The sequence below is a fragment of the Bos taurus genome, chromosome 18 (genome assembly GCF_002263795.3).
Source record: "Bos taurus isolate L1 Dominette 01449 registration number 42190680 breed Hereford chromosome 18, ARS-UCD2.0, whole genome shotgun sequence".
Taxonomy (NCBI): Eukaryota; Metazoa; Chordata; class Mammalia; order Artiodactyla; family Bovidae; genus Bos; species Bos taurus.
This window is the reverse complement of record NC_037345.1, coordinates 62060256-62083495: the sequence shown is the minus strand read 5'-3', so window position 1 is coordinate 62083495 and position 23240 is coordinate 62060256. Positions and strand designations below refer to the sequence as shown.

The 23240-nt window shown below is 56.7% G+C and overlaps 1 protein-coding gene across 6 annotated transcripts; it reads right to left on the bottom strand.

Annotated features, from left to right (window-relative positions):
- Nucleotides 1–5908: 5908 nt before the first annotated feature.
- SHISA7 (shisa family member 7) lies at nt 5909–23237 on the bottom strand. Of its 6 annotated transcripts, XM_059877620.1 has the most exons (7): nt 22891–23237; nt 17924–18049; nt 16061–16791; nt 14287–14441; nt 12821–12883; nt 12249–12437; nt 5909–10557 (listed from the first exon to the last, which is right to left on the bottom strand). In XM_059877620.1, exons 2-7 carry the CDS (start codon nt 17966–17968, stop codon nt 9914–9916), a joined length of 1827 nt encoding a protein of 608 aa, XP_059733603.1. In that variant the 5' UTR covers nt 17969–18049; nt 22891–23237; the 3' UTR covers nt 5909–9913. The 6 variants fall into 6 exon arrangements, with proteins under 6 accessions (XP_059733603.1, XP_059733604.1, XP_015313877.1 ...); XM_059877621.1 differs by lacking the exon at nt 17924–18049; XM_015458391.3 differs by lacking the exons at nt 17924–18049; nt 22891–23237 and having other exon boundaries at nt 12249–12398; nt 16061–17445.
- Between the last annotated feature and the right edge of the window lie 3 nt (nt 23238–23240).

The following is a 23240-nucleotide window of genomic DNA, read 5'->3' as shown; positions in this document are numbered from 1 at the left end:
TGAGAAACCTGTATGCAGGTCAAGAAGCAACAATTAGAACTGAACACAGAACAACGGACTGGTTCAAAATTGGGAAAACATTGGGAAAAGAGTATGTCAAAGCTGTATATTGTCACCTTGCTTATTGAATTTATATATAGAGTACATCATGTGAAATGCCACGCTGGGGGAATCACAAGCATCAGCCTGGAGAAGTATCAACAACCTCAGAGATACAGATGATACCACTCTAATGGGCAGAAAGCAAAGAGGAACTAAAGAGCCTCTTGATAAGGGTGAAAGAGGAGAGTGAAAGAGCTGGCTTTAAAAACTCAACATTCAAAAAACTAAGATCATGGCATCTGGTCCCATCACTTCATGGCAAATAGGTTGGGAAACAGTGGAAACAGTGACAGACTTTATTTTCGTGGGCTCCAAAATCACAGGATGGTGACTGCAGCCATGAAATTAAAAGATGCTTGCTCCTTGGAAGAAAAGCTATGACGAACTTAGTATATTAAAAAGCAGAGATATCACTTTGCTGTTAAAGGTCCCCATACTCAAAGCTATGGTTTTTTAGTAGTCATGTACGTACGTGAGAGTTGGACCATAAAGAAGGCTGCTGCTGCTGCTAAGTCACTTCAGTCGTGTCTGACTCTCTGCGACCCCATAGACGGCAGCCTAGCAGGCTCCCCCGTCCCTGGGATTCTCCAGGCTGAGTGCCACATAATTGCTGCTTTGGAATTGTGGTGCTGGAGAAGACTCTTGAAAGTCTTTTGGACAGCAAAGAGATCAAACCAGTCAATCCTAAAGGAAATCAACCCTGAATAGTCATTGGAAAGACTGATGCTGAAGCTGAAGCTCTGATTCCTTTGGCCACCGGATGTGAAGAGCTGACCATTGGAAAAGACCCTGATGCTGGGCAGGAGGAGAAGGGGGTGATGACAGTGGATGAGATGGTTGGATGGCATCACCAACTCAGTGGACATGAGTCTGAGCAAACTCAGGGAGATAGTGAAGGACAGGGAAGCCTGGAGTGCTGCAGACCATGGAGCCCCAGAGTCAGACCCTACTTAGTGACTGGACAACAGTGCCTGCAGTGGATCAGGTGCTCCCTCTAGTGGCAGCGGCAGTGAACCGCGTTGGCTGGCTCTCATCTTGCTCCAAAACCCCAGACTGCAGGATTGACTTCGCCTTGGATAAAAACGTACTTTAGCTGCCAGAGGCTTCCTTAAATGGCTGTAAAACTGACTTCTCTGATGCGCTGCAAGATTAAATAGAACAATGCCTGATGCTGGCGACTGTGGGAGCAAATGAGCATTCTCACATACATGGGCTTGGCAAGGCTTTAGGAACTGCATCTTGGCATCATGTAGCAAGTCTTAAAAACACACCTCCCTCCAACCCAAAAGTTCACCCTCCTAGGAGCTCATCCCAGAGAAAACTACGTAAATGCTCCATGTGGCGTGCAAAAACATATTCCTCAAAGCATTATAGTGGAAAATGGGAAAACCCCAGATATCTACTGGTGGGGACCGAAATAAAAATTATGCTGCTCCTTGGACTCCAAAACTCATGAAAGATACTGAGAAGCTGTTCAAGTCTCGAGAGACACAATAACTACTTACAACACCTAATCCCAGGGTTTAGGGGGATTTTCCCAGGAGCTGAAAAGAGAATTGCTCCAAAGGACAATATTGGGACAGTTGGTGAAACTTGAACATGGACTTCATCAATGTTAAGTCCTTGATTTTTGATAACTGTACTGTAACTCTGTAAGAGAATGTCTGTGTTTTTCAGAAATGTTCCTTAGGAGCTGCTCACCCTCAACTGTCTTAAAAAATATTCATATGGGAAGAAAACTGGAAAGCAGTGTAATGAAATGCTAACAATTGGTGAGTTGACAAAAGCTGTACAGGAATTCTTGGGCTTGTTCTTGTAATTCATGTACATTTGAAACTTTATAAAGTTAAAAAGACATGAAAAGAAAAAAAGGCACGTGCACACAGCATCTGGTATAGATATCAGAAGTTCGCAAGCCTACCCCGTCAAACGCAGGTTAAGAATACCTGCTCAGAGGCTGAACTTTGTTTAATCAACACAGTGAAGTTGCAAATTGAGCAAGTGTAAGGTTACAAAGGCAAAACTCTTGTGCCAGATCTTGTCTTTGACTTGCCCAACCAAAGCACGGGACATGTGGATCAGATTACTTTGTTGACTTAACAGAAGTGAAATAGTTGACAGGCACATAGAGTCTACATTGAATGAAAAATAGGTAACATTTAAGCCCTGGCATTACAACTGCATGGGAAGGGAATGAGACTCCTGTCTCCCATATCACCCTCACTCCTGGGCATCTAGCTCCTTAGTGAGGGCAATGGCAGCCAAAGTTGGCACTGTTGACATTCAGATTTAAACATTTTTTAAATTTGAAAATATAAAAAAAATTTAAGTAAATAATTAAAAAAATAAATTTAAACTGTATTTTTAAAAACTAGGTTGAAAAAAGTAAAAGTGTTAGTTGCTCAGTTGTGAGCAACTCTTTGTGACCCCATGGACTGTAGCCTGCCAGGCTCCTCTCCTATGATGTTCTCCAGGCAAGGGCACTAGGATGGGTAGCCATTCCCTTCCTTCTCCAGGGGATCTTCCCGAGGATTGAGCCCTGGTCTCCTGCATTGCAGGTGGATTCTTTACCATTTGAGCCACCAGGAAAGCCCAAAGGCAGGTTACACAACTACAAAAAAGTCACAAGTGCAAGTCAGTCAGTTCAGTCGCTCAGTCGTGTCTGACTCTTTGCAACCCCATGGACTGCAGCACGCCAGGCTTCCCTGTCCATCACCAACTCCCGGAGCTTGCTCAAACTCATGTCCATGGAGTCGGTGATGCCATCCAACCATCTCATCCTCTGCCACCTCCTTCTTCTGCCTTCAATCTTTACCAGCATCAGGGTCTTTTCCAGTGAGTCAGTTCTTCGTATCAGGTGGCCAAAGTATTGGAGTTTCAGCTTCAGCATCAGTCCTTCCAATGAACACCCAGGACTGATCTCCTTTAGGATGGACTGGTTGGATCTCCTTGCAATCCAAAGGACACTCAAGAGTCTTCCCCAACACCACAGTTCAAAAGCATCAATTCTTCAGCGCTCAGCTTTCTTCACAGTCCAACTCTCACATCCATACATGACCACTGGAAAAACCATAGCCTTGACTAGACAGACCTTTGTTGGCAAAGTAATGTCTCTGCTTTTTAATATGCTGTCTAGGTTGGTCATAGCTTTTCTTCCAAGGAGTAAGCGTCTTTTAATTTCATGGCTGCAGTCACCATCTGCAGTGATTTTGGAGCCCAAGAAGAGAAAATCTGTCACTGTTTCCATTGTTTCCCCATCTATTTGCTGTAAAGTGATGGGACCGGATTCCATGATCTTAATTTTCTGAATGTTCAGTTTTAAGCCAGCTTTTTCACTCCTCTTTTGCTTTCATCAAGAGGCTCTTCAGTTCCTCTTCACTTTCAGCCATAAGGGTGGTGTCATCTGTGTATCTGAGGATATTGATGTTTCTCCTGACAACCTTGATTCTGGCTTCTGCTTCATTCAGCCTGGCATTTCGCATGATGCTCTCTGCATAGAAGTTAAATAAGCACGGTGACAACATACAACCTTGACATACTCCTTTCCCAATTTGGAACCAGTCAGTTGTTCAATATTGAGTTCTAACTGTTGCTTGTTGACCTGCATACAGATCTCTCAGGAGGCAGGTAAGATACAAACGCAGGAGAGTGCAGCAAATAGCCCCCAGCCATCCAGCCCCCTTCTCCACGGGCAAGGTGCCTCAGCAGAATAGGTTGCAGTGTCCCACAGTGACAGCAGCCCCAGGTGCTAAAGCAGCAGGGTTTGTTTATATCGGGCATGTCGAATAACGTCTGGGAGGCAGGGAAGTACTTTCCTAGTCTGTGCCCAGGAGGAGACCCTCTGAGTGCTCAGTGATCCCATACTTAGATGCGGTGCATCACCACCCTGCCTCTCCTTCCACCCCACCCTCCAATTACCTGTAGACAAAGCCTCCAACGTAAAGAATAGATGGACGAACAACCCTTACATGGACCAGATGGGGGCATTTTACCAGTGACCCAACATCAGTGTTTTGAAGGCATTACTCCCTTCCCCTCCCATTAATCTAGAGTCAAACAAATGGACCCAAGCAGGTGAAACCTAGCTGGTGGTGAACATGTCATGGAAGGGGAGGAGTCTTTCTCAACTGCAGATCACACTCTGTCTCCCAGCTAGCCCTTCCCTGCCAGGATGGTTAGGTTTTATGTGTCACCTTGGCCAGGTGACAGTGCCTGGTTGTTGGTTCAAACACAGCCCTGGTATTGCTGTGAAGGTATTCTGTAGACATCTACAGTCAGCTGACTTTGAGTAAAGGAGGTTATCCTAGATCATACGATGGGCCACATGCAATCAGTCGAAGGCCTTAGAGCAAAAAACTGAGGTTTCCTGGAACAGAATGAATCCTGCCTCAAGACTGCAGCCTAGAAAACCTGCCTGAGTTTCTGAAGTGCCTTACAGACTGAATTTGCCAGCCCCCACAGGAGATGCAGGACACACAGTTTCAATCACTGGGTCAGGGAAGATCCCGTGGAAGAGGGCATGGCAACTCACTCCAGTATTCTTGCCTGGAGAATCCCATGGACAGAGGAGCCTGATGGCCTATAGTCCTTGGGGTCGCAAAGAGTTGAACACAGCTAAAGCGACTGAGCATGCACACTCACACAGGCCAGTTCCTTGACAGAAGTACACACATACACACACACACACACACACACACACACACACTGGTTCTGTTTCTGTGGAGTACCCTGACTGATACAGAATAAAATCTAATATTTGAGACGCAAACACTTAAATGCACTAGAGAGGAAGGGGTTTTCTTAGTGATAAAACTGGTACTGGAATGCCCTGCACACACGACCCAGAGAGACGAGCAAACTCATGCTTTGATGTAATGAGAGCTGGCAGTTGATAAACAAGCATTTAGATACTCCTGGGGTAGGCTGTCCTAAAGTTCATAAAACCTTGCCTTCGGGGCACCTCCTGAGACAGAAGGAGGGGACAGTTCTGTCTTCACTATGCATATATGTTAATGCACTGGGCGGGAAGAGAGAGGTGTGGAAAATGCTTCCTGGTTATCATAAAAACTGACACTAAGACTGTATTCTGTCACACATCCTGTTATGGGTTGAATTTTGTCCCCTCCTCCCACCAAAAAAAAAGTGTTTTAGGTCCTAACCTCCAGGACCTGTGAATATGACCTTGTTTGGAAATAGGGTCTTTGCAGGGAAAATCATTGGGGTGAGCCCTAATCTGTCATGACTGGTGTCCTTATGAAACGGGACATTTTGCCAAGGAGTCGGTGTACAGAGGGAAGACGATGTGTTGAGTGTCAGCACTGCCCGAAATCCCCCAGAAGCTGTCGGGGGGAGGGCACGGGCAGATCCTCCCACCCAGCCTCAGGAGGAGGGGGCCCTGCCGACACCGCCCTCTGAGACCTGCGGCCTCCAGCAGCTCCGGGAGAGAATGCACTTCTGTTTAAGCTGCCCCGAGTGTGGTACTACTATTACCACAGCCTAGGGAAACTAACACAGCGCCCCCCACACACACACATTTTAATGATATTCAGTCAAAAAATTTGATGTAAGGAGGTGCAAACAAATAGAATCTGCAAACAAATGCTTAAATGCTGAGTCAGGACACATAGGAAGAAATCAAGGATTTAAAAGCACCTAGCAGTGCAGCCCCTTGCCAGACTCCTGACCACCCATCTGCAAAGACACTTAGATGCTCACCCTGCCTTGGCCACAAAGAAGACTCCCCAGTGACCTGCAAATGTGGAGGTGGAAGCCCATCCTTTCCCCACAGTAAACCTGAGGCCGGGGATCAGGAAAACATCTGTTTATTTAAAAAAAAAAAATACCATGTGCAGCTTGGCTGGCTGTCCTCACTAAGGAGCTGGGACGAGTCCAGTGTTGGGTGGCGGAGCAGGGTGGGGAGGGGTAAGGAAGCAGGCAGAGCTGCAGAAGGTCTTCTGGTCCAGAATGGATCATCTTCTCTCCATACTGTCCTCCACTGCCCCCTCACTGGAATGGGTGTATGTGTGTGCGTGCACGTACGCACACAAGCCTGTATGATGTACAAGGCAGCAGGGCAGGGGGGAGACTCAGATGGCGAGGTCTCAGCTCTGGAAGCATCAGGGGGGTCTGGCAGGACGTGCCCACTTCCTCATCCACCTCAAGACCTCTCCCCACTATGGCTTATTTGAGATAAGAGGTCAAGGCCCCAGGGTCGGGCAGCCTGTGTAGAGTGAGTGATGTGTGGTGGGTGGCAGGGGGCGAGATGCCTGGAATCCAGGCCAGGAAAGAGCGAGTGGAAGGGGAGGGGGCATATAAAAAATGAGAGGCCCCAAACCCTGCAGATGTGGGGGCTGGAGAAGGCTGAGTGCTCCTTGAGGGTAGTGAGTGGAGGGGAGGGGCTCTGGGGGGGCAGGTGCTCAAGCCGGCTCCTTTTGGGGGAAGTCACAGTCTGCCCTAGGGACCCTGGGCGTGTCGAGGCCCTTGGAGGGATTGGGGGAGCCCAGCGGAGCAGCTGCAAGCAGGGGCTGAAACACTGGCCCTGGGGCCCTGGTAGACTGGGGCTAGCCCCTCAGTGTCCTCAGTGTGGTGGGAGCCATGCTGTGTGCTCAGTTGCTCAGGGGTGTCCGACTCTTTGAGACCCCATGGAGTATCGCCCTCCAGGCTCCTCTGTCCATGGGGTTTCCCAGGCAAGAGCACTGGAGGGGGTTGCCGTTTCCTCCTCCAGGGGACCATGGTGGGAGTTGAGGGCCAAGTTTCTGCCCCAGGCTCCCGATGAGAAGGGATGAGCTGAGGTGCCGTTATTTGTGGGGAGAGAGGAGAGGAAGGGGGGCGGCTCAGAAGAGGGAGAAGAGGCCCCCCGACCTGGCCCTCGGGGCTGGGAGAGGGGGCGTGTAGCCCTTTAAGAGTGGGGGAATGGCCGCCCCCCAACATGGCTATGTACAAAGAGAATTTGGGGCAAATTGTGCGTTGGGTGTTGGGGACTCCCCAGAGGGTGAAGGGGCAAGGGGAGATAGTGGTGCTCCTCTGCCATCCCGGGGAGATGCAGAGCACACCCTGCCCTGCGGGTGGTAGGGGCGGTGGCTGCCGCGCTCCAGATGTGCCCTCCCGGGATGAGGCAGCGGCAGACACCACTGAAGGCCCCGGGGAGGTCGGCAGCTATTGGCCCCGCCGTGGGCATCTCCAGGGAGAGTTTGGCCCAAGCCAATGGCGTGCGGCACTGGGTGCGGCTCCGGTGCCAGGGATGGGACTGGGGCAGTGACATCACCCAAGGACTGGAAGGCCCCCCTCTGGGGATGTTAAGAGGTCTCTGTGTTGACCCTGTCACCGATCAGATGGTTGGGTGAAGGGCAGTTATCCGGAGGGACTGGTGCCCTCACCCAGGGGTGAGGGGGACTGGCCAAGGCCAAGTCTGGGATCGGGTTGAGGCAGGCATCAGCCTGAGTCAGGAGCAAGGCAGTGACATCACCAAGAAGGGCTGGAGTAGGATGATGTCATCAGAGGGAGCCCCACCCCACGCTCTTTTTGAGGGAGGGGGGAAAGAATACATATTGTGCTGGTTCCTCTAAAGGGAACGACTGTAGGTGACCCCACAAGAGAATTGAAATATAGCTGTACTTGGCTATATAGTACTTGGCTCCCAAGGGGATGGATCTTCAAGGTGATGATACATGGTTGACATGGATCCTGATGAATGACATAATTGGGTGTCTGGGATCCTGGGAGATGATGATGTCACAGTTTTGGTGTATCCCAGTTGATGATGGTACCAAGGTTGAAGTGGATTCCGGAAGATGATGATGTTGGATGTCATGGGTCCCGGGACACCCTCAACTCTCAGGGATGCTGGGGCCTGGTGGCATCATGGCTGAATTGGCTCCTGGGAGGTGATGACAGCATGGTTAAGGTGGATCCTGGGGCATGAAGACATTGCGGTTGGAGTGGATCCTGGGAGACGATGACAGCACAATTGTGGGGGTCTGTGGGAAACTGGGGCATCATCAGTCCTAGTGGATCCTGGTAGAAGATGTCACCATCGGCCATACTGGATTCTGGAAGGTGATGACATCACTGGTCATGGTGCGTTCTGGGGGATGATGACATCATCAGCTGTGGTGAATCCTGGGAGATGATGACACCATGTTGGGGGAGAATCATGGATGATGGTGACACCATTGGCTCTAGGCTACCTTAGAAGGTGACACTATAGTTATGATGAATCTTGGATGAGAACGAGACCCTAGCTGTGGTGGATCCTGGGAGATGAACACGCCGTAGATCATAGGGAACCCTGGGAAATGATGTCATCACCAGCCATGGTTACCACGGGACCCCAGCTGCAATGCGGCCATGAGTGGTGGAAGTCTTGTGGTGCCGATGATGTCAGTAGCAGGCACACCCCACCCCCCACCCCAACAGGAGGCCAGGACTCTGCAGAGTTGATGATGTCTGTAGTTGTGGCAGAGAGATGTGGGGCCGCCTAAGAGTCCCCAGGACTCTAGGAGCAGTGGAGCGGCCTCCTTGGGAGCAGAAGCCAGTCTGGGAATGTGTGCTGTCCTCCAGGAGTCACCAGGAGGTGACATCCCTGCATGGGGGGAAGACCCATGGCCCAGCCTCACTTGAGGGGAGGGTCTGGTGGAAATCACATAGGGCTTGTCCCTAGGGTCAGGGGAGAGAGCATCCAAGCTAAGTCATGGTGGGACAAGGCAGAAACTCTGGTGACACCATCACAAGGAATGGCCTTCCAGAGCAGGCGGTGTCTCCAGTGGTGTCGTCACAGCTCCAGGGCCCCAGGGGCAGGCTGTCACCTCTGGCCAAAGCTTCCCCACAGGGCAGCCGCCCCAGCAATGACACCTGAGATGCCATCTCAGGACCGGTCCCTTCCTTGGTGGCCCCCAGCTTAGTCGTGGGCTCTGGGCAGCCCGCCTTGTGGATGCTGGGCAATCGCAGTGGATGTGTCTCACGGGGACGTAATCTCCGTGCAGGCAGAGTCTGGTGCTGCGGTGCAGAGGGGCCTCACCCTGGAGAGGCCCCTAATGGGCTGCCCGTCTGCGGGGATGACATCACAGGGCAAGCCAGCTCCTCTGGTGATGGCGTCACAGGAAGGAAGCAGAACCCCCGTGGCGATGTCCTAGAAAGGAGGCCTGTGTCTGGTAAGGACGTGAGGTGCTTTTCCCTGTGGCGCGTCCTGGGAAGATGGCTTTGTCTGCAGGCACGGCTTCATAGACAGAGGCATCTTCTTTAGAAGAAAATATTTTCCTGGTGACGATGAGGTCCACAGAGGCCTTTTGGTGCCAGAGACATCAGAGGGTGAGACTTATCTGTGCAGTGACGTCACAGGAGGGCTCCTTGTCTCTCGGGACGATGTCATGGGACAAGGCATTGGTCCTCTTATGACGTCACTGGAGGGAGGTCTTTGAGATGACACCGTGGAGCACAGACACGGCCTCCAGCGATGTCTGTAGTGGGCCTGTTCCTCTGCGATGACCTCATGGGAAGCAGGGTTTGTCCCTGTGATGAACACAGACGTTTTTTACTACTGATGACCTCACATACAGGCCTCTTCCTCTGTGATGACGTCATGGGAAGGAGGCCCTGCCTCAGACTGTGACAGGAGGATCTTATCTGCCATGACATTGCAGAAGGAAACTTTTTCTCTCGTGAGGATTTCGTCCAAAACCGTGTCCTTGGAGGTAGCCCTCCTGGCCCCCGCAGGTCTGGATTACAGGCCCCCCAGCCGGGTGTGGCAGGGGGTGCAGGCTGGGATGGGGGCCCCAGGCCGCAGCGCCCCAGCCCCCGGCCCAGCCTTGGACGCTCAGACAGTCACCTCGTTCTTGCTGGCCGTGCGGAGGTGTTGGGGCAGGTGATGGCCGGGGATGAACTGCAGCTGCTCCAGCGTGCCCTGGCGCTGGAAGGGCGGCCTGCGGGCCAGCGTGCCCCCACCCCCGCCGGCGTCTGACATCCAGGCGGGCTGCGGCGAGCCGTGCAGGGCGTGGTGGTGGTGCGCGTGCAGGCCGGGTGGCGGCGGCAGGCCGTGCAGCGGCGTGGGGGGTCCCCCGGGCCCCAGCAGCAGGTTGGAGTGGGAGGCGGCCAGGCTGGCTCGCGCGGAGGGCTCGGGGGGCAGCGCGGGGCTGCGCGGCGGCGACAGGAGGTGCTCGCGGCTCTGGCGCAGGGCCTCGGGCGACGACAGGAGGAGATGCTCCTGGGACACGAGGCGCGCGCGCGGCAGCGTGAATTCGTAGCGCGACCGGCCCCCGTCGCCCAGCAGGTGCTCCTGGGACATGACGCGCCGAGGGTGGGGCGCGGGAGCCAGGCCCAGCTCCTCGGGGCCGCCCCAGCCATCCATGCGGTAGCCGCCCCCCGTGCCGGGTCGCCGCAGCGCGTGCAGGGGCAGCGTCCCACGGGGCACCTCCGCCAGGTGCCGGCGCTTCAGGTAGGCCTCGTCCAGGTCCTTCTCGGCTGCGGGAGAAGCGGGGAAACCATAGAGCTGGGCCCCCTGCCGGCCCAGAAGCTGCCCGCCTCCCTGGGCCATCCCTCTGCCTCTCCTCGCACTGGGCTCCCGCCCCCAGGGAGCTCCAGACATCACCGGAACTTCCTGGGCATTAGCCTGGGCAGGGGCGCGGTTTTAACCAGTGGGAACAGTCAAGCTAGAAGAATGCATGTTCCCAGGCCCAGCTTGCGGTGCTGGGGCCGTAGATGAGGAGGGGGACTGTTTTTTAAATCGCTTGGGAATATCCTTTCTTTTGGGCGTAGAACCGAGCTCTTGCTTTTTGAGGAAACTTCCTTCTCTTTCATCCTGTAGAAAGTATTTTTCGATTTGACCCATTTGTGGATTGTAAAGTCAAGGTTGTGGGGTAGAGACAGTATTTTGCAAAATGAAATAGGATAGAAAATTATTAGAAAGTTTCCCACAATAAGAAAAAAGTGAAAGAAAGTGAAGTCGCTCAGTCGTGTCCTCATGGACTGTAGCCCACCAGGCTCCTCAGTCCATGGAATTTTCCAGGCAAGAGTACTGGAGTGGGTTGCCATTTCCTTCTCCAGGGGATCTTCCCAACCCAGGGATTGAACCCAGGTCTCCCGCACTGCAGGCAGATGCTTTACCGTCTGAGCCACCAGGGAAGCCCATCAAGAGGATAAGGGTGAGTACCATTCATACAATTTTTGTTTCAGCTGTGTGTGTTATTGAAATATCAATGGTTGAAGTGACATAATATCTGGGATTTGTTTTGAAATAATCCACCAAAAGATGGGGTGGGGGAAGGAGGGAGTAAGAAAATGTTAAAGCTGGATGATAGGACCCTAGGGGTTCATTTTATCATTTCTCTGCTCTTGAACCTGTTTGAAAATGTCCACAAGAGCAAGTTTCAAAACTTCGCTGTAATTAAAAAATTGCCGGTGTATGTGGGTTTCATGAGACACAATATAAAAACCCTTTCTGACTGTGAATCTCAGTTTAAAATGTGTGACGCCTCCTCCACGACCAGGAATGTCCAATCAAGAGTCATGGTGACTGGTTCTGGGACAAGCTCATGACCGTTTCTTGGCCAGTGGAGTTTGGGCTTGGGATTTTTGCTGCAATCACTGGGAGAGACTCTTCTGGTAAGAACTGCCCTGAAGATTGTCAGGGCAGTCTTTGCCATCACAGAGGGAGATTCTGTCTGAAAACGAAGCTAGCCCACTGTTCAGCAGAGCTGAGAGATGTAGAATCTTGGCGCCAGCTCTTGAGCACCTGGGTTCAGCCACACCTGAAGCTTTCGGCACACAGAATTTGCCTTATCAAGCCAGCGTAGTTACCTTTTTTTCTAAGTTGTGTTTCAGCATAGTTACCTTTTTTCCCCTTTAAATTATGCTTCTATTAATCGCAAACACAAGTCCTGACGAATGCAATAGATCTTGTGGAGAGGACCGTGGATTTGCATTTATGAAAAGCACCCTAACTAGTTAACTGCGATGCAGAATGACCTTGAGTCTTTCTGGAAGCCCTTGGAGAAAAAAAAAAGAACCCTAAGCGGTGGGGGCGGCGGGGCGGGGGGGGCGGAAAGGGAAGGGAAATCGAGGGCTTGAGCAGGCGCTCGGGCCACTGTCCAGGGTCCTGAACCCAGGCCCTGCCCCCGCCCCGCCGCCCAGGCAGCCCCCTTCCCGGGACTCACCAAGCCTCTTGAGAGAGGAGTAGCGGTTGAGCTCCGATTTCACGGCGGCCTCGTAGGACGGGGGCAGATGCGAGAGGTTGTGGAAGGACCGCGAGCAGGACAGCGTGGAGTAGCGCAAGGAGGGGCTGGGCGGCGGGATGGCCCTCCAGTCTGGGGCAGAGGGCACGGCCGGGGTCAGTCCAGGCCAGTCTGGGGCAGAGGGCACGGCCCGGGTCAGTCAGGCCCTGCTCCCTCGAACCCCGCGGTTCCGCCCCCGCCCCCTTAGAGCTTTAGCAGCCTGGGGTTCCAGCCCCTCAAAGCTGCAGCAGTCCAAGCTCCCTCTGCTCACTCCCCCCACGTCCCCTCGGGGGCTCCTTGCTGGGGAAGGAGCAGGAGGCGCAGCCGGCACGTCCTGTGTGCCCCACCCCAGGCAGGAGGGGCGCGCTCCAGGCCGCTTCCCGCGGACCGCTCCAGGGCTACCGGGCTGGTCCGTGAGGACAGGCTCCCACGGCCTCAGCCCTGCCCTGTCAGGGTACCTGGCTCCGACTAGCGCCAGGTGGGGAGGGAGGGAGCCTGCCCGCCCGGCTGCGTACCCAGGGTGGCAGCGCGGTGTTTGGGGCTGTTGCCGCTGAGGTGCAGGTGGTTGTGCAGGTTATCTGTGGGGACCAAGAGGGCAGGGCGTCACTGCCGTTGCCGGCGCCCAGCTGGCACCCCGTCCTGGTCCGTGTGGAAGGCTCCCTGCTCGCGTCTTCCTGGTCCCCAGCTCTGCAATCTTTGCCCTGACTTCCTTCTCCCTTCTGGATCGTCAAACCAGCCTTCCGCCCAGCTCCAAGACCAGCCCAGCCACGGTGCTCCTCACACACACACACACACACACACACACACACACCCCTCTGCTGCGCGAAACCCTCCACCTATCTCACCATCACCGATGGGACACAGTCTAAGCTGGGGGCGGCCTCTGAGGCCTTCCGACCTGCCCTCAGTCTCATCTCTCACCCCTCCCCTCAAGCCCTGCTTCCCTCTGATGCCCAGTGGCCCAGCTCAGTTCTGCCACAGGGCCTTTGCACGTTCTGTTCCGCTGTTTCCTGCGCGTTGAACCCCTTCCTCCCCTTCTTTGCCTGAAGACCTCCTTCCTGCTCATCCCTCCAGATCCAGGTCAAATGTCTCTTCTTCATCACTAGTACTCAAAGCCCTCTTCTCTCCTGCGTTCCTGACCTCAGATCAATCCGCGTACTTTACTGCCTGGACCCGCCTCCCAGCCTCCTCTGGAGCCTTCCTCCTCTCATTTCTTTCCCTGCACGCGGGTCCCAGAGACATAGACCTGCCCACTCGGGACTCTGCCCCTCTCCCGCTCTAAACTCCTCCCTGGCTCCCCATTGCCCTCAGGACACAGAGCTACTCAGCTTGGCCCGGCACTCGAGGCCCTTCCTGAGGTGCCTGCCCACCCTCTCCCCAGACTCAGCTCTGGGGGCCTCACAAGCTGAGCTGCCCAAGAAACTCTCCTCCGTCCCCTGGCCACTGCCCCAAGATCTCTTTCTGAGGGCGCCTCCTCTGCCTCCCCAAACCAGGCCCTCTGACTCTCTCCCAGCCGCCTGGACCTCTCCGCCGACGGTCTGGCCACGCCCCGTAAGAAGAGTGGTGATGTGAGGCGAGCCCTCCTCTGATGCTCATTTTATGGATGAGGAAACTGAGGCCCAGAGAACTGAAGCCGGTCGCCCCAGGTCACAGTGGTAGAACTAGGAGTCTAACCAGGCGTCTAGCTCCAGACATTCCAACTCAGTGGCTACCTGCGTCCTTGTGTGTCACCGGCTGCTGGGTGATCTGACATGAGTTTCTCAAGCGCAGTGGCTTGAGAAACCGTCGACGCGCCCGCGGTGCCCACCTAGGGTGCCCACGGAAGGGCAGGGAGTGGGGCGGGCTCACTGCACCGTCCGGAGCAGTGTCCGAAACAGGGCTCAGCCCGGACTGTGCGGGGAAGGCAGAGTCCAGGGCGGTGGGAGGCGGGGCCACATGATGGGGCGGGGCCGAGGGCAGCCGCAGCCCCGCCTCTGCTCACCGAGATTGGACGGCTTCACGGGGTTGTAGAGGTTCTTGGGCGTCCTCGGCGGCATGCTGTCCGGGCCTCCGACCCCTGTGGTTAGGGAGCTGCTTCGTGCCCGGTCCGGGCGGGCCCCGGGCCCCGCCTGATGTCTCAGAATGTCCACCAGAGCCCTGGAAGGGGCAGACGGATGGTCAGTGGCCTGGGGGCTGCGGGTAGGGATGGAGAGAGGGAGGGCGCAGGCCTCTTTCCCCTCCCCTTCTCACCTTTGCGGGTGTCTTAGTTCAGTTCGGCTTCTCGCCTTTGGCCACGCCCCTTGTTAGCGTCAGTCTGAGCTCCGCCTGCCTCAAGGTCCCTTCGACTCACTTCCCCAATTCATCTGGACCCTACCCCTTGTGTGGTCCCTTCCACAGCGTCCTCTCTGTGGCCCCGCGCCACCCCGAACCTGGGACCTTACTCCTGTTTCTTTTGCTGCCGTCCCCATGGCGATAAAACCTTAGATTCACCCTTGACTCTTCTTTGTCTTTCCTCCATGGCCCTTAGTAATCCCCTGGATTCGCTCTCCAAAATATATCCCAACCATTTGTCGCCACCTCTGCGGCCAGCAGCCTGCCTCTCAGAGCCATAGATCCACCTGGTCTGCCCGTTTCTGCCCTTGTCCCTTGCAGGCTAAGTTCACATGCACAGCCCAGGGCTCAGGTGGCTGCACACGGAGCTCAGGACACTCCAGGGGCCCCCCTGCCACACTTAGGATGAACCCACCTCTGCCTGCTTCTGTCCACCTCCTCCTCACCCACTGCGCTCCAGTGTCGTGGGTCTCTTCACAGTCCTTCCAACACGCCACCCCAGGGCCTTTGCGCTTACGGCTTCCTCTGCCTGGAGTGCCCTTTCCATAGATACCTGTTTGGTTCTCTCTTATCCTCCAGGTCTCTGCTCAGAGAGGTCTTTCCTGACCCCTTCGTGTAAAACAGCACCTCCCCTCCCACTCACAGCTCGTCATACTGCTTTACTTCACAGCAGTTATTAGTATCTGAAAGTATACTGCCCATGTGCATGGCTTCCCTGGTGGCTCGGATGGTAAAGAATCTGCCTGCAATGCAGGAGACCAGGCTTGATCCCTGGGTTGGGAAGATCCCCTGGAGAAGGAAATGGCAACCCACTCCAGTATTCTTGCCTGGAGAATCCCATGGACAGAGGAGCCTGGTGGGCTATGGTCCACGGGGTCCCAAAGAGTTGGACACGACTGAGCAACTAACACTGCTTGCTTACTATCTTAATGATAAGGGTAGCCATCATTTATTGAGGGCTTACCATGTGCCAGGACTGGACATGAATCAACCCAGTTAATCTTCGTTGCTGCCCGAATGGGTGGGGAACAATGATTAGCCCCACTGTACAGACACAGGAAACAGGCAGAGAGGTTAAGCAACTCTCCCCGGGTCACACAGCCCACAGGCGGCTGACCTGGGATTAGAGGCTAGGTTTACTCGTCAGTGCAGGGATTTTGTCTTGTTCAGCGCTGTGCCCCAGCTCCTGGCTCACAGAAAGCGCTCAAGAAATATTTGCTGAATGAAGGCCTGAACCAACCTCGTCACTCCCTAGCCTGTCACTTAAGTCACCTGTATTCTCAGGCCCCGCCCATCTCAAGGCATCGGCTTCTGAGCTTCGGGAGGCTGCCTCAGCCTCTGGCCATGCGGGCCCACCCACCTCACTCCATGCTGGCCCCGCCCCCGTCGCCCAAGTCCAGCCCCCAGCACCCCCTCTCCGCCCCCCGGCCCCAGAGTACACACACCTGGGCACGTTGATCTCCCGGTGCGCCCTGGGCGCACGGGACGCCTTGCTGAAGGCCACTTTAGCGCCGACGCCCACGGCCAGGGCGAAGCTGATGACCCCGCACACCACGTAGGCCGTGCTGCCCCCTGGGCCCTCGCCCCCACGCCCCCCAGCACCCCCCGCCCGGCCCCCTTCCAGCCAGCCGGCCTGGCCGGGCCCAGGACCCCCGCCCGCACCCCCGGCGCCCCCGGCGCCCCCGGCCAGCGGCGGCGGCGTGGTGGCCCAGCGCGGCGTGTCGTAGTTGGAGCAGGAGGCCTGCGCCAGGCGCATGTGGCGGTGTTCGCAGCAGAAGCGATAGTGGCAGGTGCCGCAGCAGAAGCGGTAGGAGCCGGTGCTGCAGTTGAAGGTGGCGTCGTACTGGCCCATGACGTCGTAGTAGCCGTGGCACAGCTCGGCCGGAGGGGGCGCACGTGCGGCCGCGCCCGCCGAGCTCTGGGTGCTGGCTCTGGTGCCGTTGGCCCCCGGGCCCGCTGCTCCCCCGCCGCCCGTCAGCGCCCCGGTCAGGCGCCGCAGGTGCGCCAGCAGAGCGGGCAGCGGACCCGGGGGCTCGGCGCTCGTGGCGTTGGACGGACGCGCCTCAGCCTGGCCGGTAGTCGAGGCCAGGAACAGGAGGGTCCCGAGGAGCAGGAGGGCCGGCATGGGGCGCGCAGGAGCTCGGCCGGGGCAGCCAGGCTGGGGGGCGAACCGAGGCTGGAACGGTGCACGGAAGAAAGGCGCCAGAGGTGCAGAAATGTGGAGATGGTGGCAGGAAAGGATGAGGAAGGCAGCCCAAGGGAAGACAGAAGCACGGGGAGCGGGCGGGCAGGAGCCAGGAGGCGGAAAAGCGGGGGACATGCATGGGCCCGGGGTTGGCCAGGGGCAGTGGTCGGTGATACGGGAGCCACAGAAGAATGTGCCGATGCCGCAGAGGGGGAACAGCAACGATCACGGGCAGAGAAAGGGTCAGAGAGTGATGAATGGGAAGGCAAGAGAGGGAAAGTGGACAGGGGTGTGAAGAAATGAGAGGGACGGATAAAAACCAGAGGAGAGGTGGGATGAAGGGAGAAGAAACCAAGGAGGCAGGTGAGGGAGAGGGCAGAGGGAGAGGCCGAGGGGAGCCAGGGAGCCAGGGCGGAGGCGGGCAGGGCCAGCGGGACCAAGGGCGGCAATAAGGGGGCGCGGGGGACGGGGGTGGGGAGACGGGGAGGAGAGAGAGGAGAGTAGACGGGAGGAAAGAGAGATCGGAGTTGAGAATCTGAGTTCGTAGACCAGGGGGCGGGGCAGGGAGGGAGTGCCCTACACTACTGGCAGGCGGCGGAGTGCACTTTGTTGAGGGCCCGTCCCTGCACCCTGGCGTGTTTAGCAGCAGCTTCTGGGTGCAGGAGCGTTCACACCCCCCACCGCATTGTGACAACATAGGATGCCTCCAGGCATTGCCCAGTGTCCCCTTAGGGGCACATTTGCCCTCAGTTAGAACTGCTGGCCTACACCCCTGTGGTCCTCAGTTCCCCCAAAGCTTATTTTTTTTCCTTTATTTAGGTCTGATAGTCGAGGGGTCTTGAGCCTCTGTCTCCCTTCTCTCTCTGCCCCACTCCCCACCCTTACCCCTCACACACACACACACACACACACACACAATCTTACAATTTCAGCTCTGAAGTGTCTCCTTGCACAGCTGGCAAGTCAGAGTGGCAGTGGTTCATCTCCCAGCCCCACCATGTGCCAGGTGCCTGGCATTGGACACACCTAAGTCCTCATGTGCCTGTTTCCCCATCTATAAACTGGGGGTAAGGGTGGCTATCACTGAGTGGTTGGAAGGACGAACCCACTCCAGTATTCTTGCCTGGAGAATTCCATGGATAGAGGAGCCTGGTGGGCTGCAGTCCATGGGGTCGCAGAGTCAGACGCAACTTAGCGCGCACTCAGAGGGCTCCGAGCAGCACCTGGCCTAGTGCAGGCACTGTACTCCCTGGAGGGGACAGGGTGAGAGGGGCCAGACAGACGGACAGGTCGGCTTTGCTGTGTCTGCGGCAGCAGCCCGGCAGGCGGGTTCCTGCAGCAGTGTTTACTGAGGCTGGGGGTGCAGTGGGTGAACCGCAGGGTTCCGCCTCTGTCTTTATGGGGCTCGCATTCTGGCACGCAGACAAAGCTAGTACACAGACACGTATCAATGGGATGCACGCTGAAAACTATTATGAAGAAACACTAAGAAATTATGAAGGAGGCCATGAAGAAATAAAAGCAGCGGGAGGAGGTGGGAGTGAGGGTGGGTGGGTGGGACTAGTTTAATAGATGTCTGTTCGCTGTTATTTTTACCCTTTATTCCTCCCCTTTGAGTGCACGTGTATCTTGGGACCACAGCATTATCAAAGGCTGCTGGGGGCTGGGATGCGGAGAGGGCTGTGGGAGGCTGAGGCGCCACCCGCGTTTCCATGGGGCCTCAACCTTCCCTTTTAGCTCTGCTCTGGCGCCTGTCCTGCACTCCCCGCTGCCTTCTGGACGCCCCCACTTGGTGTGTCACAGTCCTCTAAGAAGTGCCTTGGCCCACACTCTGGAAAGCACTTTGGCAGTTCCTCAAGAGTTAAACATGTAGGGACTTCACTGGTGGGCCAATGGTTGAGACTGTGCTCCCAATGCAGGAGTCACAGGTTCTGTCCCTGGTTGGGAACTAAGATCCCGCATGCAGCAGGATGTGGCCAAAAAAAAAAAAAAAAAAAAAAATTAGAGTTACCACATGACCCAGGAGTTCTACTCCTAGGTATCTGCCCCAAAGAGTTGAATACATAAATGTTTACAACAGCCCCAGAGGGAAGACCACCCAAGTGCCCATCAGTTGATGAATGGGTAAACAAAATGCAGTCTAACCATTCAGTGGAATAATACTCAGCCACGAAAAGGGACAGAGCACCGATAGATTCTACATCCTAAGGAACCTCGAGGATGTTAAGAGAGAAAAGCCAGACACAAAAAGTCACATATCGATGATTACATTGATATGAAATGTCTACAATAGTCACATCCAGGCGGACAGAAGCTGATAAGTGGTTGCCTGGGGCTGAGCGCAGGTGGGAAGAGGAGCTGACTGCTCAGTGGGGGCAGGGCCTTCTTTGGGGGTAATGAAAATGTTCTGGAACTAGACAGTGATGGTAGTCACACACCATCATTAAATACTATTGACTTGTACACTTAAAATGGTTAAATTTTGTGTTACACATATTTTACTACAGTTAAGAAACAGAAAAACAACCAACATACATCAAATGGTGTCACAGCTAGATTTTGAACTCAGGGCACCACCGCCCATAGAGCATGGATGCCTCTGTCCCACACAGAGAAACGCAGGCCTTCATGCTCACAGAGATACCCCTTCTGAGAGCGACACATGCACGTGGCGATGTGGACTCCTTCATTCATACAAGGGCGGCCACGTATGGTTGGGCAGGTTGTGCACTGCACAAGAGGTCTGGCAGAGAGACTGGCTCTCCTTCCCAAAGCACACTGGGGGGGCGTCATCCATCTGTGGGAAGGGGCACTCCTTCCAAACACACACAAGGGTGCCATCTGCCTGCTAAATCACAGATGCTGGGGAGCTGCACAGGGCCAAGGGGGGGCCTTGGTCTCATCTGCCCCACATGGGCTAGTAGTGTGCAGGCTCGGTCCCTATGCTGTGCCAAGCCTCTGGCAGGGCTCCATCACAGAATTTCTCCCTCTGCTGACAGAGTGCCGTGGTCCCCTCCAACTTCACACACAGGCGCATTCCCAGGGAAATTCCAACTCCTGGTCATTGACAGCTCCAGGGAGTGGGGTAGGAGGAGCGGGGGCATACACCCGCTCAGGTCCAGCAACACACACACACACACAGACACACACACACACACACACACACACACACACACACACACACGGCCCCTCTGTCAGCGGGGGGCCAGAGCCTCCCACCCCTGTGTCCCACCTCTTGCCCTGCAGCACCTATCCCTGCCGACACTGGGCCAGATGCACGGATACAGAGGACCAGCCTTCCTCGGCCTCACAGAACTCTGCACAGATGCACAACAGAGCTTGTGTGCGTGGCAACACGGAACACAGGACACCCACGTGGTGGCCCGGACACAGCACACAGGGACACCCAGGATCATCCTGGTAGCACACCCAAGCCTCCTCCCAACACACGTGCAGTACAGCTCCCTGTGGACACACAGCCCTGCGTCTCTGGGCATTCCCGCCCACAGCACCCAACAGTCAGACACAATCTCAGACACCATGACACCCTGGGACCACACACAGCTCCAGAACGCGGCCAGAGACCCGCCCCAGCCAGCTGCACCTGGACACGCTGCCCACCGCCTGTAGACTGTGGATGCTTGTATCCCAGCCAGACGGGCAGCCTCATGGGTACACACACTAGTGCAAACCCCATGGCGGAGCGTCTGGAAGCAGGCATATGACCCTCCTTCAGACACGCCCAGACAGCACCCCCTCCCCGACACACACACACGCAGGAAGGCACGATCCTCCTCCCCCTAGCCGTCTTCTCCCTCACCGCCCCGGGCACAGCCAGCAGCTCAGGGCCAGAACCCAGGATCCTAGTCCAGGACCTGAGAGAGAACAGATGTGGGCACAGAGCTCGGGGAGCCAGTGTGAGATGGGGTCCCTGCGCTCCTGGAGAACCCCGTCTTCCCCCTGCTGCCCTGCCAGCACTGCGCCACACACCTCACCCCCCACCCCTCTTCTGACCCTGTCAGCTGGGCTGGGGGGGCGGGGCAAGGACTGTCTCGTGAGATGCCTGGGAGCAGAGTGAGAACAGGATGCCGGAGGCCGGGGAGAGAGTCTCAGGTTGAGGGCAGAGGGTTAGAGAGAGGGAGAGGTAATGACCCAGGGAGAGGGAGACATAGAGACTCAGGGAGAGAAACGGAGCCTCAGGGAGAGGGACAGACACCCAGGGAGAGGGAGATGGAGACCCAGAGAGAGGGACTGAGAACCACAGAGAGGGACGGAGAACCAGAGAGAGAGAAACATAGAAACTCAGGGAAGAGCCTCGGGGAGAGGCACAGAGACCCAGAGAGAGAGACGGAGACCGAGAAAGAGACACAGAGACCCAGAGAGAGAAACACAGGGAGAGGGTCAGAGACCCAGGGAGAGAAGAACAGAGATGAAGAGAAGGGATATTCTCCTCCTTTCAAAGAAACTGAAGATATTCAAGAGAAGAGGGCTGAGACCTGGGAGGGCGAGCAGTGACGGGGGAAAAAAAACCCAGATAACTGGGAATCAAAGGAGAGCGAGAGAGAAGGAAAGACAGACTGAGAAGGAGGACAGAGACCCGCAGGGGGAGGAGACCCAGAGAAAGTCAGAAGCCTGATCTCGGGCTGCAGGGCGTTGGAGAGGGGTGGGCAGGTGGGCGCTGAGGGTGCGGGGGTCCGAAGGCAAAGGGCGGGCGGGCCTCCTGGGAATGTCTGGAGTTGAGGGTGGGTTTGGGGTAGGGATGTGGCGAGAAGGCAGTAGGAGGGGCGATCCGGGTTCAAGAGGAGGCAGACCCGGCAGCAGGGGTCCGGGTAGTGGGCGGGGATCCCAGCTCCCGGCGGGGGCGGCGGGGTGGAGGCACCCGGCCCCGCCTCCAGCTCGCCGCCCGGGGGCGGGGTTTGAGGAAGAGACGCGGCAGGTCCCCACGCACCCCTCGCGGCCCGCCGGGTGCCTAGGCCTTCCCGTCCGCTCTCTGTCTGTGGGAGTCTCTGCGTCTCCCTGTCCTGACCTCCTCCCGGATCTCGCGCCCACTGCCCCTCCCTCGGCCCGCCGGCCAGTCTCATCTCTGCAGGGAGGTGCCCGGGGTCACCGGCTCTCTTAGCCCGTCTCTCTCCACGTGTCTCAGCGCATCTCTGCATCCTGCCGTCTCTGCCCTACGTCTCCTCCGCGTGCCAGCATTTCTTCCTCCCCTCTGCCCCGTCTCTTCTCTGCACATCCCCGTCTCTCGCTACCTCTGACTGCGTGTCTGCATCTCTGTGTGTGTCTTTCCCAGGTTTGCTGTCTACAGATCTCTGACCCTGTGAGTGTCTCTGTGCCCCCTCCGACGCCGGACCACCCATCTCCCTCCCCGGGCCCCTCACTCTCACTCAGGCTCAGGTTAGAGGGGCGGGGTGGGGGGGCGCTGCGACGGGAGCTGTGTGTTCCCAGCGCAAAATAGACTCCTGTTGCCATGGCGACGCGAGCGCGGCCTCCGAGACGCGAGGCTTCAGGCTGGGGGGTGAGGAGGGGGGACACCTGGATCCGGAAGGCGGGGGCCGAGGGTGCTGGCTCCCGGTCCCAGGGGTTCCTGGAGGAGGGGGAAGCAGGGACTCCTAGGTCCCTGTAGAGAGAGGCCCCTGGGCGCTCTGACGCGGGGTCCGGTGACCGGGCCTTCTGAGCGAGGTCTGGGATCCAGGAACGGGGAGGGGGGGTGTTCTGATTCCCCAGTGGGGGCGGTCTGGCTGAGAGCTCTGACGCTTGGGTCCCTGGGGGACTCGGATTGCCTTCTTGGGCCCCCAAAGGGTACGGGATGGGGGTGGGGGAGCCTGACAATCTAAAAGGGCTGAGCGGCCCTGACTGGGGGTCTCGTTGAGTCCCGACTCCCAGATTTCCAAGGGGGCTGTAGAATTCTGGGAGCCCCCATGCGGATCCTCGGGCTCCTGTCTTAGGGGAACAGGGACCACTCAGATGAAGCTATCTGTCCTTCCCATCCATCCGTTCATCCATTCAACCGCATGCCTGTCTCTTCCTCCGCGTCCCCAAGTCCCTCCTGCCTCAGTTTCCCCCTCCGCACCGGGGTGCGGCCGCGCTCACCTCACTTTCCGGATGCGGGACCCTGGGGGAGTCGGGGGGGTGGCGGCGACGTGGGGGGCCGGCCGGAGGAGGCAGAGCGAGCGCGTGTCTGCGAGCCAACCCGGTTGGGCGTGTGCGCGCGCGCTGCCTGGGGGGCGGCCGGCAGCGTGTCGGGGACCCGGGCCGGCAGTCCCTTTGCGGGCAGATGCGCGCCGGCTGCGGTGCAGATGTGAGTGGTCGCCCTCGCCTTTGCCTCGCGCCGCCGGCTCGGAGTTGAGCGGAGGCACCACCCCCTCCCCACCTGCGGGGGACCCCTCTTCCCCTGCCGCCCGCGGGCCCTGGTCGCCCCCGGGACACCCCCCAGCCCAAGA